Source organism: Oncorhynchus clarkii, chromosome 20 (assembly GCF_045791955.1).
Source record: "Oncorhynchus clarkii lewisi isolate Uvic-CL-2024 chromosome 20, UVic_Ocla_1.0, whole genome shotgun sequence".
In the NCBI taxonomy this organism is placed as follows: Eukaryota; Metazoa; Chordata; class Actinopteri; order Salmoniformes; family Salmonidae; genus Oncorhynchus; species Oncorhynchus clarkii.
This window is the reverse complement of record NC_092166.1, coordinates 5,920,890-5,941,985: the sequence shown is the minus strand read 5'-3', so window position 1 is coordinate 5,941,985 and position 21,096 is coordinate 5,920,890. Positions and strand designations below refer to the sequence as shown.

The 21,096-nt window shown below is 41.7% G+C and overlaps 1 protein-coding gene across 1 annotated transcript; it reads left to right on the top strand.

The window, feature by feature from the left end:
- Positions 1 to 319: 319 nt before the first annotated feature.
- LOC139375803 (myosin heavy chain, fast skeletal muscle-like) lies at positions 320 to 20,887 on the top strand. Its single transcript, XM_071117673.1, has 41 exons — positions 320 to 491; positions 980 to 1,026; positions 1,128 to 1,355; positions 1,704 to 1,847; positions 2,085 to 2,241; positions 2,442 to 2,469; positions 3,329 to 3,437; positions 3,564 to 3,656; positions 3,829 to 3,889; positions 4,521 to 4,619; positions 4,800 to 4,903; positions 5,158 to 5,296; positions 5,520 to 5,638; positions 5,797 to 5,946; positions 6,044 to 6,214; positions 6,441 to 6,744; positions 6,891 to 6,955; positions 7,049 to 7,136; positions 7,247 to 7,364; positions 7,530 to 7,653; positions 8,108 to 8,244; positions 10,111 to 10,366; positions 10,560 to 10,802; positions 11,152 to 11,328; positions 11,425 to 11,570; positions 11,745 to 11,835; positions 12,148 to 12,537; positions 12,659 to 12,785; positions 12,973 to 13,091; positions 13,226 to 13,422; positions 13,545 to 13,728; positions 13,862 to 14,027; positions 15,734 to 15,858; positions 16,189 to 16,497; positions 16,608 to 16,811; positions 16,919 to 17,044; positions 17,199 to 17,369; positions 17,659 to 17,763; positions 17,859 to 17,954; positions 20,358 to 20,489; positions 20,769 to 20,887. Exons 3-41 carry the CDS (start codon positions 1,140 to 1,142, stop codon positions 20,787 to 20,789), a joined length of 5,811 nt encoding a protein of 1,936 aa, XP_070973774.1. The 5' UTR covers positions 320 to 491; positions 980 to 1,026; positions 1,128 to 1,139; the 3' UTR covers positions 20,790 to 20,887.
- The last annotated feature ends 209 nt before the right edge of the window (positions 20,888 to 21,096 follow it).

Here is a 21,096-nt window from a genome sequence, read left to right as displayed (position 1 = left end):
ATTTACATGTCAATAAGGTGTTATGCCATTGGCCAAACTTGCAGATAGCGGGAGATAGCATTTTTCTCAGTCTGAAATTTACATGGAACCAGTAGGTCAAGTTCTAAACTAAATAATTGTATTTTATTTATGTAAATTACAGTGTGCACATGTTTAGTATGTACAGCAGCTCAAGGTCAGCCACAGAGCTCTACTCTAGGAGCAAGTTAGATGGACACGTCATTTGTAGACATTCCTGCAGTAGGCAACCTGATCCTCCTTGAGGTCTCAAAATAGTCTAGAACAATCCATGGTAAAAGAATAAGGAGTGTGGTGCTCCTCGAAGTGGGTGGGACTAGTGAGACACAGACACACAGGGGTCTCACATCCAATCCATTTCCTTTACTAGAGTGGTCCATAATTAACTTTTGCTTGGTTGGCACTTCCAACCAGATATAAGGAGGCTGAGGCCCCAGCATTCATAAGTCAGATTGATACCTTCTTCCTCTGTGGTAAGACTTTCTCCACTTCCTTAGTGTGTACATACAGTCTATTTTCACTCAGCATCTAAGGCAGTAGCTAACTGCATTGTTTGAATTCAGCATTTTTTGGTCTTTTGTAAGATTTTACAATACGCAATCAAGTGGCATTGATTTAAAAGGTTTTAGTGAAATGTGTTTCACTTAAATTGTAAGGTGTAACTTTCATTGTAAAGTGTAACTTTCATTCACAGTAAAATTTGGTATTACTGCACCCTTTTTGTAAAATGAGGGGGTGGTCTAGAATGTAACTGGGTTTTCAGGGCTGTTTTTTTAGAATTCTTGAGAGAATGTAAAGTGAATTGCAACTAGGAAAATGAAAGTGTATGGTTGCATCTGTAGTTGAATTGGACATGGCTGTAATGATGGAGTTGAATGATGCCGTTCAAAATGTTTCTTGTCCTTCGCGGGCTAAATGATAAGACTTCAGACCTTATTCACAACAGCCTAATGTTTCACAGGATCCTCCAAGACGTACAAATACATCTGTAGGAGGGGTAAAAAGAAGGTGAGACAATATTCTGTGTGAGATACAGTACCGCTCACTCTGTTGACTGTGGAGGAAGCACCACAGAGTCAATCATGTTTCTTGTTTCATCTCTTTCCTAGTGAACCGTCAACATGAGTACGGACGCGGAGATGAAAATCTACGGCAAGGCTGCCTTGTACCTTCGTAAACCCGAGAGGGAGAGGATTGAGGCACAAGCCGCACCCTTTGATTCAAAGAACGCCTGCTATGTGACAGATGTCAAGGAGCTCTACCTTAAGGGTTTGGTCACTGGCAGGACAGAGGGAAAGTGTACTGTCAAAGTCACAAATCCTGACGGAACTACAATGGTAAGTCTTATCTGAAAAGTATTGACATTTTAAAATGATCAAAAACATCCCAACGCCAATATGAAATCAGTAACAAAAAAAGATTAAGAATCATTTCTTTGTTCTTTTATCTTAAAGCAGAAAATAACCGTCAAATAAAACACTTTTTTTGATTCTGTTTAAAATTGGCATGGAATTATTGATAATGACAAGTCAAGAATCACATGTATTTGTCAGTGGGTGTTAACAAAGTACTTGGATTAAATGTGGGTATGCATTTTTTTTAAAGATTTATCGTGTATTTAATCAGCAAAAAAACATTCATGACCAATTTGATCCGTGTGAAATCTAGATTTCTGACTGTTTCAGGACAAAGAGTTCAAAGAAGCAGACATCTACCAGATGAACCCCCCGAAGTACGACAAGATTGAGGACATGGCCATGATGACCTACCTGAATGAAGCCTCTGTGTTGTATAACCTCAAAGAGCGTTATGCAGCATGGATGATCTATGTAAGAAACCTGCATAAACATACACACATACTGTAAATTAACATAAGAAATTCCTACATGCATGAACATGAGAAATACACACGTGAAGTACTACACTCAAATGAATAGTAGAAACCAAAACATACCAATACAGTAGACCCACATTAGTATACCATAGTACACCCACATCCTCACATAAATCCAGGTAAAAGTCCATCTAACTTTGCTAATCTCCTAATTGAAATCCCTTTCATCCAGACCTACTCGGGGCTCTTCTGTGCCACGGTGAACCCCTACAAGTGGCTCCCCGTGTACGACGAAGAGGTTGTCAACGCCTACAGAGGGAAGAAGAGGATGGAGGCTCCACCCCATATCTTCTCTGTCTCTGACAACGCCTTCCAGTTCATGATGATTGGTACGAGCTCTCATGGAGAAATGGATGGATGGAATCTACTGTCTTCTAGTCTAAATTAGAACAGTTTGCTGGGAAGCGCTCATTTCACTAGCCTTGAATGGAAAATATTCCAAAATGAAATTCATGATGATGCTTATGAATACAGTGATGTACTCCAAATGTTGATTGATTATAATAAGCAACATGTTTTTTGGTTCCAGATAAGGAGAACCAGTCCGTCCTGATTACGTAAGTTGTTTTCTATCATTTCACTTGATTAAGTGTTTCTATTCTGATATGTTGTGTGACTTGGGTGTGATGAAAATATTCTGAACAAAAATATAAATGCAACATGTAAAGTGTTGGTCTAATAATAAGAATGGGACCATATTGGCATATTAAGAAGCTGATTAAACAACACGATCGTTGCATAGGTGCACCTTGCGCTGGGGACAATAAAGAATGTGCCATTTTGTCACATTGCCACAGATGTTTTTATAATTGAATGTTCATTTCTCTACCATAAGTCTCCAAAATTGTTTTAGAGAATTTGGCAGTACGTCCAACCAGTTTCACAAGCACAGACCATGTGTAGCACGTAGCCACACCAGCCCAGGACCTCCACATCCGGCTTCTTCACTAGCGGGATCTTCTGAGACCAGCCACAGCTGATGAGCCTGAGGAGTGTTTCTTTCTGTACAAAAGTCCTTTTGTGGGGAAAAACTCATTTTGATTGGCTTGGCCTGGCTCCCCAGTGGGTGGACCTGCCTCCCAAGTGGGTGGGCCTATGCCCTCCAAGGCCCATCCATGGCTGCGCCCCTGCCCAGTCATGTGAAATCCATAGATTAGGGTCTAATTCATCTATTTCAATTGACTGATTTCTTACATGAACTGTAACTCATTGAAATTGTTCCATGGCGCGTTTATATTTCTGTTCAGTTATTACATTACATTATAACTGGATTTGGTTGGACGTTATAATGAGCCAATGAGTGGAAATATTTAGTTAATAATTTACTTTTGTTAGAAAACAAGTGAACAGTGTATTGGTCAATGCAGATTAGCAAAAACCAATCTGACACTCAAACCCGTCTGTCATATTAACCAGCGGAGAATCCGGTGCAGGAAAGACTGTCAACACCAAGCGTGTCATCCAGTACTTTGCCACCATTGCAGTTTCTGGTGTCAAGAAGGAAGTAGACCCCACCAAAATGCAGGTTGGTTGAGCTTTTATAACATATTTAATTTTAGTGTGATGTGTAAACTTTGTTTTTCAAGCGGTGAATTCTGTTATAAGAAAAGTGTTTGCTAGTTTCTGAGAAACTTGTGTTTGTCTCAATCAGGGGTCTCTTGAAGATCAGATCATTGCAGCTAACCCTCTGCTGGAGTCTTATGGTAATGCCAAGACAGTGAGGAACGACAACTCGTCTCGCTTCGTAAGTATGAAGGGCATACTGTGGAAGTTACCTTATATTGGGTGGAAACATTTCAGTAGTTCACTATAGTTTTATCATCAGCTGTCCAACAAACTGTAACATTTCAAGGGGTCTATCAAAGTAAAATGTTAGATTTATTTAGTTGACCTATTTCTGTCCGCCTCAACTACAGGGTAAATTCATCAGGATTCACTTCCAAGCAGGCAAACTGGCTAAAGCTGACATTGAGACCTGTGAGTTGGTTTTCCTTGTTTCTAAATGCTTTCCTTAAAGACATGCTGTGGAACTTTGAAGACTAGCAAGCATTTTTTCAACCTCCCGCTTTGTACTAGATGTGTCAATATTTACTTCATACATGCACAATCTCTCTTACCTTAATTAGCCAGGAAATGTTTTCTGGAAGTTATGTGGCGCCATTTTCTCAAAATGTTCCCCCATGTGGGTCAGCCCCCTTAGTAATTCAAGTTTCAGCCAATGAGCTTCAGCCCTTCACCATTTGAGTGACAGCTAGCAAGTTGCACTTACAACAGAGCAAAAGATAGAGCAATGACTTGGTGCCTCATATCTGCACCAATGTGAGGTAGTACGTAATTGTCAGGGACCACTTTTGACTCGTGAGAGTTCCAGAACTATGAACTATGAACTACTGGCTATGAAGTATACACAAGTACCGGAGAATCTCTTTAAATTCAAACAACATTTTGGGGAGATCATATATCTTCAGACGTAATATCTATATTGTTATATCTATATATATATATATATCTATATCGTTATATCTATATATCTATATCGTTATATCTATATCGTTATATCTATATCGTTATCTCTCTCTCTATCTCTCTCGCTCTCTCTCTCTCTCAGACCTGCTAGAGAAGTCCAGAGTGGCCTTCCAGCTGCCCGCTGAGAGAGGCTACCATATCTTCTACCAGATGATGACCAACCACAAACCTGAGCTAGTTGGTAAGGCAAAGTACAGGTTAAGGTGAAATTATTTACACCGCCATCTGTGTAACTTATTCAAATGTTTCCTAGTCCACACTGTTAATATTATTATAATGAGTACTTCCAAGGTAACAAGGCATCTAAACATGAGTCAGGTCTTATTTATTTAACTGACAAGCCATTCTCTGTTGTCCACAGAAATGACACTCATCACCACCAACCCTTACGACTTCCCCATGATCAGCCAGGGTCAGATCAGTGTGGCCAGCATTGACGACAAGGTCGAGCTGGATGCCACCGATGTGAGTGATACAAAGTGTGAACCAAACTCTAGATATAGAATGGGTAGGACCACAATACACACTGAATGCATTGATAAAACTCATATTGTGCTGTCATATACTAGTGTGTTGGCCAAAAGTAATCATGTGGAACTGAGAAGCCAGTTCATTCTAACCATCCCATATGTTCTGGACTGAATACAGAATGGTAGTGTACTGTAACTGAGCAAACTACCGTTCAGTTCTTCACTGTTGTACTTCCTGTTTAATACCAGGATGCAATTACAATCCTGGGCTTCTCTAACGATGAGAAAATGGCCATCTACAAGCTGACAGGAGCTGTAATGCACCATGGCAACTTGAAATTCAAGCAGAAGCAGCGTGAGGAGCAGGCCGAGCCAGACGGCACTGAGGGTGAGTCCCACTCGTAAGACGTAATATATGGAAAGCATTAGTCCCTTTCCCAGTCCCAAGCACGTAACAGTGCCACATGAAAGTCAGGCAGGAGATACAAACTCAAAACCCCATAAAATATTTTAAATAATATACGTGGGTTAAAATCAAAAGAGTTGACCAAACTATATTGTCAGTGTGACATCAGAAACAAGCGATCTGTTGTTGTTGGTTTTCTCTCCAGTGGCTGATAAAATCGGCTACCTGCTGGGCCTGAACTCAGCTGAGTTGCTGAAATGTCTGTGCTACCCCAGAGTGAAGGTCGGCAACGAGTACGTGACCAAGGGACAGACTGTGCCTCAGGTAAGGCGGTTAAACACAGCATCAAATATTATCTGACCACATGAATTATTTTGGGGACAATTGCATTGCTTTTTATAAATACTTAGGTTGTTTTTCCCAACCTTATCACTGGACATGGTCACTATCTCATGTATTAATTTGAGGCATTATCATTGAAGGTTTATAATGCAGTCATGGCTTTGGCCAAGTCCATCTATGAGAGGATGTTCTTGTGGATGGTCATCCGTATCAACGAGATGTTGGACACCAAGAATCCAAGGCAGTTCTATATCGGTGTGCTCGATATTGCCGGATTTGAGATCTTTGATGTGAGTATGAGACCAGAACAAGACAATAAGTTGTGATTGAGAAGGATTACAGCCTTGTATGATGATGAAATTATCCCTTTTCAAATTCCATCAACAGTACAACAGCATGGAGCAGCTGTGCATCAACTTCACCAATGAGAAACTGCAACAGTTTTTCAACCACACCATGTTCGTCTTGGAACAAGAGGAGTACAAGAAGGAGGGAATCGTCTGGGCCTTCATTGACTTCGGCATGGACTTGGCTGCCTGCATTGAGCTTATTGAGAAGGTAAATTGTCTGTAAGGATTATATTGGGATGCAACATCAAAGCTCATAGGGAGCACATTGAGAGATATTATCACAATGGTACAACATATCTGACTGTTGAGAACTCAATATGTTTCCTATTATGACCCCTAAATGAATATAATCCTATAAAATGATGTTTACTAAAGAAATAAATGTGATCCTAAATGTAAAATCACTAATTTGATATACATCTCTTTTTGTAAAGCCATTGGGCATCTTCTCCATCCTTGAAGAGGAGTGCATGTTCCCCAAGGCTTCAGACACTACCTTCAAGAACAAGCTGAATGATCAGCATCTTGGCAAAACCAAGGCATATGAGAAGCCCAAGCCTGCCAAAGGCAAGGCAGAAGCCCACTTCTCCCTGGTGCACTATGCCGGCGTTGTGGACTACAACATCACTGGCTGGCTGGAGAAGAACAAGGACCCCCTGAACGAATCAGTTCTTCTTATGTACGGGAAGTCCTCAGTCAAACTGATGGCTACCCTGTATCCTGCTGCCCCACCTGAGGGTAAGACTAGCATCACATCAAATGTACTTGTTACAATTCAGACCCACATTGTTTTTAAAGTCAATAGTTGTTATTTTTCACAATCTCATTGGCAACATTTGATTCTCTTATTTCTAATGGTCTTTTACTTACTTACATGTGAACAGATACAACCAAGAAAGGAGGCAAGAAGAAGGGTGGCTCCATGCAGACTGTGTCGTCCCAGTTCAGGGTGAGCTTTTGAAACGTGTATATTCAGTCCTCCAAAAGGTGCATTGATTAACATAAATTATTTCTGAGAAAATGGTTTGTAACCCTCTTTCAGGAGAACTTACAAAAGCTGATGACCAACTTGAGGAGCACTCATCCTCACTTTGTGCGCTGCCTGATCCCCAACGAGTCAAAGACTCCAGGTACAATAAATATTGACTTGAATATTACATTTTATCAATACAGTGTCAGTAACCTTAACAATCCTTTAATCTGTTAATAAGTATTAAAGAGACATGGTTTGTTTTTCCAGGTCTGATGGAGAACTTCCTGGTTATCCACCAGCTCAGGTGTAATGGTGTTCTGGAGGGTATCAGGATCTGCAGAAAGGGCTTCCCCAGCAGAATCATCTATGCTGACTTCAAGCAGAGGTACACTCATGCAAACACACATGCACACAACACACACAACATACAACACACACACAACCACAGAACGATCTGCTCCAAGGGCACTCGCAGCATCAGAATAGGCTTACTTTTTATGTAATATAACCAACCTATTACAACTTGTGTTAAAAATGTCTCCTCATTCAGGTACAAAGTACTGAATGCCAGTGTCATCCCCGAGGGCCAGTTCATGGACAACAAGAAGGCTTCTGAGAAGCTGCTTGGGTCCATTGATATAAATCACGACGATTACAAGTTTGGACACACCAAGGTCAGTCAAATACCCCCAGAAAAATCTGACAACAAAAAAGAGCTTCAATGATAATTTAAACCCCTAGAGTCGTTTGACACACCGGTGTGTCGATGTCAGGTACATAACAAAAACATCTCACCTGTTGGTTATCCATCCTTTTTTCTTTCTTCAAAAGATGGAGAATGTTTTTGCATTTTTTTCTTCAAAATCATACAAGTATAGAAACTCGACTCATTATCATGTGCATTGTGTTAGAGTGGTATGGCTTCAGTTATCTGTGTACATTATTCATCTACACTTCTGCAATAACTTACAACTTTTAAACAAGCTATTTCATGGTTTGTTTGTAAGCATTGCAATCTTTATATTGTTCAAATCAATCTTGTATTGTTGTTCCCCTGTTCTGATCCAACCCTTTCTATCTGTCACCATCTGACTCTGGTTCCAATGGCCATGTTGACCTGTGTCTCAGGTGTTCTTCAAAGCCGGTCTGCTGGGTGTCCTGGAGGAGATGAGAGATGAGAAGCTGGCCGTTCTGATCGGCATGGTCCAGGCTCTCAGCCGTGGATTCCTCATGAGAAAAGAGTTCACCAAGATGATGGAGAGGAGGTGAGGAAGAGTAGACATCTTGGCAAAGCTTTCTGTGAACCACCTGAATGTAATGCATTATGATCACATACTGTATATGCTGTGAGTTGATCAGAATGAGAAAGTAGGTCTTATAATGCTCTATTAGTGCTGCAGTTTGGGATTTGGCAAAGCTGTTCAGTTGTCATTTGTATTGGTGATATTTACCCATTGATTATTTTGTATTTTTTGGGGAGTGGGAGGGGGGGGGGGTAGATCAGCATTAATATTGTGGATAGATTGTGGCTTCCATCATTGTAATTGTCTACATAATTTCCAATCCCCCATATTTAATATAATATATATTTAAAACATATATATATATATATATAGCTTCTTTATTCTTTCCCCCTAACATCCCTCCCCTCATTGGTTTTAGCCATATAATTTTCAACTGTGGTGTGATGTTTCACATAGTCCTGAACCCTGCTGTGACCATTTAACCAAGCACCTCGATGCAGTCAGACCATTAAATTATTTTGCCCTGCCATAATAATATGCCCCTCTGATTGTCTGAGTGTGAACCCATCCCCATGGGTTACTGCTGCTAATGTTGCCAGCACTGCCACTACCTAGGTGGGGGTCTCTACCTCGGTGGGGGTCGTCAAGGTTCTCATTAGCAGCTTTGAGAAATTCCTTGTATATTATGCTCACCATTCGTGGGCTTTGGCTTTGTTGGACCAACACTGCCAGGCAGGCTCAGACAAATGGTCCTTTTGTTCGATAATGTCCTTCTTTATGTCCCAAAAATGTCAATTTATTTACTGCGTTTGATTCAGAAATACACCGGTTTCAACTCGCCCAACACGCCTACAAAGTATCTAATAAGTTACCTGTAAACTTGGTCCAAACATTTCAAACAACGTTCCTAATCCAACCTCAGGTACCCTAAAATGTAAATCATCAATACAATTTAAGACGGAATAAACTGTTTCTAATACCGGATAAAAACAATGTGAAGCGCGCTCCAGTTTACGCATACCAAAACAGTAGAGTCCACCTGGAGAGACACTTACAATGAATAGCACTACTTCTTCATTTCTCAAAAGAAAAACATAAAACAATTTCTAAAGACTGTTGACATCTAGTGGAAGCCATAGGAACTGCAACCAGGTTCATGGGGTGGCAGGGTAGCCTAGTGGCTAGAGTGTTGGACTAGTAACCGGAAGGTTGCAAGTTCAAATCCCCGAGCTGACAAGGTACAAATCTGTCATTCTGCCACTGAACAGGCAGTTAACCCACTGTTCCTAGGCTGTCATTGAAAATAAGAATTTGTTCCTAACTGACTTGCCGAGTTAAATAAAGGTAAATAAATAAATAATAATGGAGTCCCATTTTCCCTGTATGGTTTGTCCTCAGGGTTTTGCCTGGCAAATTAGTTCTGTACATTATTTCAACAGTTTTAGAAACTTTAGAGTGTTTTCTAGATCCTAGCTTCTGGGCCTGAGTAACAGGCAGGGCACGCTTTTCATCCGGATGTCAAATGCAGCCACCTACCCCAAATTAATTGAAAACAAACAAAAATAGCTTCTTAGCAAAGAGCAATTTCTCAAGCAAGAATGTATGACTGTCTGGGGGAGGTGAAAAGTGGGGAGGCGAAAAAATTGAAAAGTCTCTGTTATTGTAAGCTCTTTCTTATTGGTCTATTAACTAGATTACATTACCAATTTCAGGCAATCATTTCAAACAAAGCTTACACTTAAAACGGCATTACCATAATCTTCACAATTTCAGAGTATTATTCCAAACTCATAGTGTGGAAATATATATAAAACAGAGGACAATCATGTTTTTGACGGCACTGGGCCTTGTCACTCACCATGTCACTCTATCCTCTCTGTTGACCAGAGATGCCATCTTCACCATCCAGTACAACATCCGTTCATTCATGAATGTGAAAACCTGGCCATGGATGAAGGTGTACTTCAAGATCAAGCCCCTGCTGAAGAGCGCTGAGACGGAGAAGGAGCTGGCCAACATGAAGGAGAACTTTGACAAGATGAAAACAGACCTGGCCAAGGCTCTGGCCAAGAAGAAGGAGTTGGAGGAGAAGATGGTGTCCATTCTGCAAGAGAAGAACGACCTGGCACTCCAAGTTGCATCTGTGAGTGAGAAATTATCCTCATAAGGTCATATTTTCATACACATGAATACACAAACGAGCACCATTTTTTTTATTGCCCATGTTAAATACATATTTCATGAATGTTGATTTGCTCTGACCTCTATGACTAAATCAAGTCTATATTTTGATAAACAACGTGAGTCTGCAAATATTTATCCTGTTCTGAAATCAGGAATCAGAGAATCTGAACGATTCTGAGGAAAGGTGTGAGGGACTCATCAAGAGCAAGATCCAGCTGGAGGCCAAACTCAAAGAGACGGCTGAGAGGCTGGAGGATGAGGAGGAGATGAATGCTGAGTTGACTGCCAAGAAGAGGAAGTTGGAGGATGAGTGCTCTGAGCTGAAGAAGGACATTGATGACCTGGAGCTCACCCTGGCCAAAGTGGAGAAGGAGAAGCACGCCACTGAAAACAAGGTCTTGTGTCTTACCAAAGACAGTCTAACCAAACAATTTTCCAAACCATAATCAACTCAAAACATAGCTCAACAGAAATGGAATTCCAGATGTATTGTGGGTGGTGGAAACATGAAGACACAAAATAGTAGAATAGTGGTACTCCCCACATTTATTGTATGTTCAGCTGCCCCTAGTTTATAACTTCCATTCAGTACACTGGCATGGAGTACACCTCCATCTAGTGTTGAATCTATAGAACAGTACCTGTTGACACATTTCTAATCTGAATTAAATTAATGCAATACGTATGAAACTAAATCTCCCATGTGAAGTAACAAAAGGCTAATTATGTGGTGGCGGTTTTCAGGTTAAAAACCTGACAGAGGAGATGGCGTCTTTGGATGAGAGTGTTGCCAAGCTGACCAAGGAGAAGAAAGCCCTCCAAGAGGCCCACCAGCAGACACTGGATGACCTGCAGGCAGAGGAGGACAAAGTCAACACTCTGACCAAGGCCAAGACCAAGCTGGAACAGCAAGTGGACGACGTGAGTGGATTTAGACATTTTGGCCATGATAGTGTGTAAGATGTTATTATCTTCTGTTGTTTAGATTTGAAAAATACATTTGTTTTTATCTTGTAGCTTGAGGGTTCTCTGGAGCAAGAGAAGAAGCTCCGTATGGACCTTGAGAGAGCCAAGAGAAAGCTGGAGGGAGATCTGAAATTGGCCCAGGAGTCCATAATGGACCTGGAGAATGACAAGCAGCAGTCTGATGAGAAAATCAAGAAGTAAACAAAAACAAATTACTGCAATTTTACCTGCAATATTGAGCAAATGAACGGTTGTTCTTGTCTAATTCTTGTAAATATGAATTAACATTTGCATGTGATTCGTACAATACTCTCTCTTTACACTCTTGTACCCAAAATGTGTTTGAAAATGTCCGTGTTTGTGTTTCTTAGGAAGGAGTTTGAGACATCCCAGCTCCTCAGTAAAATAGAGGATGAACAGTCTCTGGGAGCTCAGCTACAGAAGAAGATCAAGGAACTCCAGGTACAGTACAGGACCTAAGCTCCAGTACAGGAAAGAACACACCTGAAACATCTCCTAAAAAATAGTCTGGTATCACACATTTTTCCTGGTGGCTTGAAGGTTGCAAGATGGTGCTTCTTACTGTTGTAGTTTGGTTCCCGCATGGGACACCATCTACTTAATATATTTGTGAAACTGGCTTTGTATGAACACATTTTAACATTTATGAAAAATATACACAGACTCTTATTATTTTGTTTATTATTTATTTGGTTCAGTTGTTTCAACTGTATTGTAGTGTTCATCCCTCCCTGCTCCTGCCCCCTGTTCTAGGCCCGTATTGAGGAGCTGGAGGAGGAAATTGAGGCTGAGCGTGCTGCCAGGGCTAAGGTTGAGAAGCAGAGGGCCGATCTCTCCAGGGAACTTGAGGAGATCAGCGAGAGGCTGGAGGAGGCCGGAGGCGCCACTTCTGTTCAGATTGAGATGAACAAGAAGCGTGAGGCAGAGTTCCAGAAGCTGCGTCGTGATCTTGAAGAGTCCACCCTGCAGCATGAGTCCACAGCCGCCGCTCTGCGCAAGAAACAGGCCGACAGTGTGGCTGAGCTCGGGGAGCAGATTGACAACCTGCAGCGTGTCAAACAGAAGCTGGAGAAGGAGAAGAGTGAGTACAAAATGGAGATTGATGACCTCTCCAGCAACATGGAGGCCATCGCCAAGGCTAAGGTGAGTAGTGATGTTTTGATCAAGCAGTGTTGAGGAGGGTCAACTACATTACCATTCAAGTGAACTGAAGTTGACAGGAGTCTCATATATAAAGTAATGATGGAACATGTTTCACTAACAGGGCAATCTGGAGAAGATGTGCCGTACTCTTGAGGACCAGCTGAGCGAGATCAAGACCAAGAATGAGGAGAATGTTCGCCAGATCAACGACATCGGTGGACAGAGGGCCAGACTCCTAACAGAAAATGGTACCATCATCAACAATGAACAACAAACCAATTAATTCTTCAGTAAAACACAATAACATTTTGGGGATGTATCCAGATAGTATATTCCACAGTTTCACACCTAACATTGCCCTGCGATACCTTAAAATCAATTTTCAATCTGAGAGAACAGAGACCCAATTAACAAGATGTCCCTCTGTTCCTGCAGGTGAGTTTGGCCGCCAGCTGGAGGAGAAGGAAGCCCTGGTGACTCAGCTGACCAGAAGCAAACAGGCCTTCACCCAGCAGGTGGAGGAGCTGAAGAGGCAGATTGAGGAGGAGGTCAAGGTAAGGAACTCAAAATGAACTACAGAGTTTAGATCTTCATATAGACAGTGACTACGCCACCCTCTGAGACTTTTACTGTAATTTGTTTAACTATCTCTCTTATCTCTCCTTGTCTTTCACTTTCTCTCTCACAGGCTAAAAATGCACTGGCCCACAGTGTCCAGTCTGCCCGCCATGACTGTGACCTCCTGAGAGAGCAGTTTGAGGAGGAGCAGGAGGCCAAGGCAGAGCTGCAACGCGGCATGTCCAAGGCGAACAGTGAGGTGGCTCAGTGGAGGACTAAATATGAAACTGATGCCATCCAGCGCACAGAAGAGCTGGAGGAGGCCAAGTGAGTCGCACGGAACAGCAAAAACTCATATACGGTGTGGATGGTGAGGGCCGTAGGGGGCTCTAAGAAATTATTATTTCGCTAAGTATTTTAACATTTGTACACATTCTGTCATACAACAGGAAGAAGCTGGCCCAGCGTCTGCAGGATGCTGAGGAGACTATTGAGGCAACCAACTCCAAGTGCGCCTCCCTGGAGAAGACCAAGCAGAGGCTGCTGGGAGAGGTGGAGGACCTCATGATTGACGTTGAGAGAGCCAACGCAATGGCTGCCAACCTCGACAAGAAGCAGAGGAACTTTGACAAGGTGAACATTAATAATTCTCAACCTAGAGTGATATTTTCTGTCTGCTATATGATCAAATGCAGAATAATTGTAGCATATTTCTGATTCAAAACTCTTCATCAAGATCTAAAGACAATCCCATTGATTTCCCTAGGTTCTGGCAGAGTGGAAGCAGAAGTATGAGGAGGGCCAGGCTGAGCTGGAAGGAGCTCAGAAGGAGGTTCGCTCAATGAGCACTGAACTCTTCAAGATGAAGAACTCCTACGAGGAGGCTCTGGATCATCTGGAGACTCTGAAGAGAGAGAACAAGAACCTGCAACGTGAGCATTTGACAGAATCTCTATTGGGCTCATGTTTGAATAGTGTTTTGAAAATGGAGGGAACTGTAATCATCAACACCATTTTAAAACAGTATTATAATTACTTTATGATTTCGACTTGAACAATCCATAGATTTATGCCAACTACTTTAATGATTTTTTCATTAGCAAGATCAGCAAACTTAGACGTAACATGTCAGCAACAAATGCTGACTCTACACATCCATGTATATCTGACCAAATAATGAAACACAAGCACTGTAATTTTCAATTCCGTAAAGTTAGTGTGGAAGAGGTGATGTTTTTTTTGTTCTCTATCAACAATGACAAGCCACCGGGGGGTCTGACAATCTGGATGGAAAATTACTGAGGATAATAGCGGACAATGTTCGACATCTTCAATTTAAGCCTACTAGAAAGTGTGCCCTCAGGCTTGGAGGGAAGCAAAAGTCATCCCACTACCTAAGAATAGTTAAGCCCCCTTAACTGGCTCAAATAGTCGACCAATCAGCCTGTTACCAACCCTTAGTAAACCTTTGGAAAAAATTGTGGCTGACCAGATACAATGCTATTTTATTGTAAACAAATTGACAACAAACTTTCAGCATGCTTATAGAGAAGGACATTCAACAAGGACAGCACTTACACAAATGACTGATGATTGGCTGAGAGAAATTGATGTTGAAACGATTGTGGGGACAGTTTTGTTAGACTTCAGTGTAGCTTTTGACATTATCGATTATTGTCTGCTGCTGGCAAAACTTGTGTTATGGCTTTATACCCCCTGCTTTCTTGTGGATAAAGTGGTACCCGTCTAACAGAACACAGAGACTGTTCTTTAATGGAACATAATCCAGGTAGAATTAGGAATTCCCCAAGGCAGCTATCCAGGCCCATTACTTTTTTCAATCTTTACTAATGACATGCCACTGGCTTTGAGTAAAGCTAGTGTCTATGTTTGCGGAAACTCAAACTGTCAGCTACTACAGTAACTGCTGGCCCTTGGATGCACACAGAGAGCTAACATTAATAATATGCATGCCAATCTCTCCTGGCTCAAAGTGGAGGAGAGATTAACTTCATCACTGCTTGTATTTATGAGAGGTATTGACATGAATACACCGAGCTCTGTTTGAACTACTGACACAGCTCGGACACCCATGCATAACACACAAGACGTGTCTTCACGGTCCCCAAGTCCGACAGACTATGGAAGGCGCACAGTACTAATTAGAGCTATGACTACATGGAACTCTATTCCACAGTACTAAATATAGCTATGACTACATGGAACTCTATTCCACATCAAGTAACCGATGCAGCAGTAAAATTAGATTAAGAAACAGACTAAAAAAACACCTTATGGAACAGCAGGGACCGTGAAGCAACACAAAAATAGGCACAGACACATGCACACACACACACACACACAAGAGCATATGCACTATACACACATGTACACATGGACGTTGGACTGTAGATATGTGGAAGTGGTGGAGTAGGGGTCAGAGGGCACACAGTCTGTGAATGTATTGTTATGTTTTTAAAACTGTGTAAACTGCATTTAATTTGGCTGAAGACGTGACAGTTAGATTTGCAAGACCATTTGAAATTCTGATGAATTGATTCAATGTCAACATCAGAGTATTGGTGGTATCCACTGAACATCTCCCAAGTCTAAACTGCTCCTGTGTTTGTGTGTGCAGAGGAGATCTCTGACCTGACTGAGCAGATCGGAGAGACTAGCAAGAGCATCCATGAGTTGGAGAAGGCCAAGAAGACCGTGGAGACAGAGAAGTCTGAGATCCAGACCGCTCTGGAGGAGGCTGAGGTACAAACTACAGCTGTTTGATGGGAAAAGCAGTGTTCACTTGATCATTTGGATCCCCATAAGCTTTTTCAGAAGCATCAGCTACTCTTCCTGGGGTCCACAAAAAACACAAGACAACAAATAACAAAACACTGATAGACAAGGACAGTCACACAAATGTAAGATACGATATACAAAAAAGTCCAACTAAAGTGGTACACTAGCCAACGCCAGCTACAGTCCCACACTCCCTGTATTGGTGTTTATTGTAGTCATATATATTTAATTCCTTGGGTTATACACATCCAAATGTATTGAACACAATTGGCCTGACTGCTTCTCTTTGTCCAGGGAACACTGGAGCACGAGGAATCCAAGATTCTGCGTGTGCAGCTGGAGCTGAACCAGATCAAGGGTGAGGTGGACAGGAAGCTGGCTGAGAAGGACGAGGAGATGGAGCAGATCAAGAGGAACAGCCAGAGGATGATGGACTCCATGCAGAGCACCCTGGATTCTGAGATCAGGAGCAGGAATGATGCCCTGAGGGTGAAGAAGAAGATGGAGGGAGACCTGAACGAGATGGAGGTCCAGCTTAGCCACGCCAACAGGCAGGCCGCTGAGGCCCAGAAACAGCTGAGGAACGTCCAGGGACAGCTCAAGGTAAAGGGACTGGGGAGAGATTTGTTTGTGAATCTGTAGAAAATAAAGAGGAATTTCAATCACCTCTACTTCCACAAATCCTGATGAACCCATGTCATTGTGAACCCCAGGATGCCCTGTTGCACCTTGATGACGCTGTTCGCGTCGCAGATGATATGAAGGAGCAGGCAGCCATGGTGGAGCGTAGGAACGGTCTGATGGTGGCTGAAATCGAGGAGCTGAGAGTTGCTCTGGAGCAGGCGGAGAGAGGCCGCAAAGTGGCTGAGACTGAGCTGGTAGACGCCAGCGAGCGTGTTGGACTGCTGCACTCCCAGGTATGGGTCAAAAGCCATTTCGAATGGAACTCAACCAGGCATACCATTTCTGCCTTGTGACCTGAAAGTTCTCTTGATAGTCCAAAAAATTGTTTTAACTCCTTCAGAACACCAGCCTTCTGAATACTAAGAAGAAGTTGGAGTCTGACCTGGTGCAGGTGCAGGGAGAGGTCGAAGACATCGTCCAGGAGGCCAGGAATGCAGAGGAGAAGGCCAAGAAGGCTATTACTGATGTGAGTCCTTATGATCTATTCAATTACATTCACTTAATTTGTATCCATGGGCCTATGGTTGGATAGCTGAGCTGGTTTACCACAGCAAAGTCCTCAGAAGGACGTTATGATTGGTGCCCATTGGCCCATAAATGTAAAAAAAATACCATTCCAGGCGGCCATGATGGCTGAGGAGCTGAAGAAGGAACAGGACACCAGCTCTCACCTGGAGAGGATGAAGAAGAACCTGGAGGTCACAGTCAAGGACCTGCAGCACCGTCTGGATGAGGCTGAGAATCTGGCCATGAAGGGAGGCAAGAAGCAGCTCCAGAAACTGGAGTCCAGGGTGAGTTAACAGCAGGGTGGATTAGGGTGGATTGAATGACTAATTGCCGAAAATGTATTTAACCATGCAAATACACAGGAGCATTGTGTAATGACTTTCTCTCAAATACCCACATAGATAATGAAATTGTATCATTACAGATCCCTTCAATTACAATTGTAAAAGTACATAGGAACAGACAACAATTGTGCCTCCTTGACTGAGTAGAATAATATACCTCTGTTGTGTTGTACTAAGATTTGTTACGTCTGATTTCACCACCTCAAACAAATGCCTTTTGTCCATAAAGGTTCGTGAGCTCGAGAATGAGGTGGAGGCCGAGCAGAGAAGAGGTGCAGACTCGATCAAGGCAGTCCGCAAGTATGAGCGCAGAGTCAAGGAGCTCACCTACCAGGTAACAGAAAGTGCCTTCTTCCCAAACTTGACACTAACACAGACAGGTTTGTGTATAAAACTACGTGACATTGATTCTTTGATCTTGTCCCACAGACTGAGGAGGATAAGAAGAATGTTGTCAGACTTCAGGACCTGGTAGATAAGCTGCAGATGAAAGTCAAGGCCTACAAGAGGCAGGCTGAGGAAGCGGTGAGTCACATACTTTGTCAAATACTTTGAAAGCATACATTCCCCCCAAAAAATTCCTTACTAGACATTCAAATTTGAATTCAGTTTTACTACTGCGCAACAATGACTCAATTGATAGTGCAAGTAATTTCTGAAGAAATTATGCACATCACTGAGCGCCTCCTATGTCTATGTGTCACCAAGTTAAAGGTGACGGGGTTGAATATTAATTGGCTGTACTGTGGGCTGGTCTAATGGTAGTACTCTACTGGGGGCTGGTCTAGTGGTAGTACTGTACTGGGGGCTGGTCTAGTGGTAGTACTGTACTAGGGGCTGGTCTAGTGGTAGTACTGTACTGGGGGCTGGTCTAGTGGCAGTAGTGTGCTGGGGACTGGTCTAGTGGTAGGTCTAGTGGTAGTACTGTACTGGGAGCTGGTCTAGTGGTAGTAGTGTGCTGGGGACTGGTTTAATGGTAGTGCGACCACCCCTGAATCACACACTGTGCCTCTCATAATTATTCACCCCTTTTGGATTTATTTTCACTGTTAGAAAGTGGGATTGAAATTAATTTAATTGTAATGTTGTTGTCATTGTTCTACACAAGATAATCCACAATGTCACACTGACTAGAAAATTGGATACAAGTAGGATGCAAGTAGTATTTCATACATTGCAGTTGAGGAACAATGTGAAAGTAAATATGATTTGAAAGGTGATAAACCTGTAACCCAACTATTGAGAAAATGGCCCCTTGAATGTCTTGGTACACATACAGGGGAGCTCTTTGTATACACCCATTCAGCATTGTTCACACCCTCTGAGCCCCACCCATCTCTTTAAGGATTCACATGTGAGACCATGTGCTAAACAGAGTGAATACGGTAGTGTAGTAAACAACCAAAGATTTCAAGACTAAAAGTGGTAAAAGTAGTAGCAGAAAGTAGTAGTAAAAATACACTTCATCTAGTACTTGGCCTATATCCTAATCTGACTTTGGTGCAGGTCATGTTGTTCTTCACATTATCGTCTCTGGTAAACACGAACTATATCAAAAAAATATGTTTATTTGTCACATGCACATGTTACATAAGGTGTAAATGGTACAGTGAAATGGTTACTAACATATTTGCAATATAGCAATATCAAAAATAGAAAGTGTCCAGATAAAATATATTTTATAATTATTTTGTAATTATTAGATAATGCTAACTCAGACGCACTTTTCTAAATTGATGGGTCATATGAAAGAAATGCTATAAGCACCCTCCAGCCACATCTAGATAAGTGGTTAGGTCACTATTGTCTCGACATGTATACGTGTTCATGAAATACAATAGATGGACGTAATCACGCCGAGACACACCTGGTTAATGTTGATGGGTCATGTAATCCTCTGGCGAAGTGGAGTCTTTTGTTTAGACATGTAGCTAGCTAGCCAAACAATGAACCATAATCCCAACCCATACTACTATCAATACAAACTGATTGTCATTGCTAGCCACCATGCATGAAATGCTGTAGTATGAATCTGCAGGTAGCTAAAGATAACCAACTAGGTTCAGGACAGCAATGTTGTTGATAGCAGTAGCAACACTTTTGCAGTTCTCCGTGGCTAATGTTATATCTTTCAAAAAAGCCACAGTAGCAAGGATTATCTACACATACTGAGCAGCTCATGTTATAGACAGAAGCATGCTACATGGCAAACCAATCAGAACTCATCTCTCAGCATGTACAGCCCATCCATAATCTCAGCCAATCATGGCTAGCGGGAAGGTTCCTGACTTTTTCCGTGGCTAAACCAACTAGGTTCGTAATTCAACTATTTATTTGTATTTACAGATGGCATAGACATTTATTATTATAGATATCATAAAAGTTTGCTATTAACGTGAAAGTTCACATGTTCCAGAAGGCATTTCTGCGAATAAACACATTTAGATTTTTAAAAATTGCACAACCCAGGTGTGCAATGCTCTTAGAAAACTTACCCCAAAATATGTTTATAACATGTATTGACTCAGGGGGGTGAAAACAAATTAGTCCAGATATATTAGTGTTTTATTTTTCATAACTAATTTTTTTAAATTCCACCTTGACATTCCAGAGTATTTTGTATAGATCATTGAACAAAAAAACTTTAATTTAAATCCATTTTAATCCCAATTTGTAACACAATAAAAGGGGGTGTGAATACTTGTTTTAGACACTGAACACCCCCGGAGGCAGTGGTTTGATCAACCATTTCACCACTCATTCTCTCTGATGGATCCTCTATCTCCCTATATACATTGTTATCCTAAATCTGTCAACAACAAAAAGCATTGAAATACCTTAATTAAGAAAAAATAATATTAATTTGCTACCTGAAGCTTCAAACTGTGAATGCTGATTTTACGCTCTCCCTCTCTTTTCCGCACCCAGGAGGAACAAGCCAACGGCCACATGTCTAAGTTCAGGAAGGTTCAGCATGAGCTGGAGGAGGCTGAGGAGCGTGCTGACATCGCTGAGTCTCAAGTCAACAAGCTCAGAGCCAAGGCCCGCGACACTGGAAAGGTACGGAGCTGCTGCTAAACCTATACCTGACTCATGTTCAAATATGTCCACATCAACACCACCTATGATATAGTCTTCTCAGAGGTCAATACTGACCTTTTACACTCACTAAAATGTATTTAAGATCTAAGAATCACATTTCAGGTAGGGTTAAAATAGATTTTTTCAAACTAAGTTGGTACTTCAAAATTGAAAGCACTGAGCCATTTAATGCTCTAATATCTCTAACATGTTCATTATTAATACTCATCCATTAATTTCTTTCTGTCTTCCTTACAGGGCAAAGAAGTTGCTGAATAAACAAGACCAAAGTCTTACATCATTTTCCTGTGTTGCATAAAATATGATTTTCATGGTGAAAATGAGCTTCGATTAAAAACATGTCGGCTTACATACACTTCCTTTGTGACTGTGGACTCATTACTCAGCTAATAGCTGTTTCATATCATACAAATATTGTACTTTAATTTAAGGTGCAATCTGGGATTCCAACAACAACGATGTGGTGAACCCAACGAATTTAAGGTGTCACTTTTTTTTTGTAAACAGCTGAGGGTGAGGCTGGAGAAATGTAACCACTATCAAATTCATAGACCTTTAGAATTGA

What these genes read in the sequence shown, in the direction of transcription:
- LOC139375803 (XM_071117673.1), top strand. Translation starts at nt 1,140, where the DNA reads ATGAGTACGGACGCGGAGATGAAAATCTACGGCAAGGCTGCCTTGTAC. An exon ending in CCACAAACCTGAGCTAGTTG is followed by an intron (nt 4,620 to 4,799) that starts GTAAGGCAAAGT and finishes TGTTGTCCACAG; the next exon opens with AAATGACACTCATCACCACC. An exon ending in TTGGACTGCTGCACTCCCAG is followed by an intron (nt 16,812 to 16,918) that starts GTATGGGTCAAA and finishes TAACTCCTTCAG; the next exon opens with AACACCAGCCTTCTGAATAC.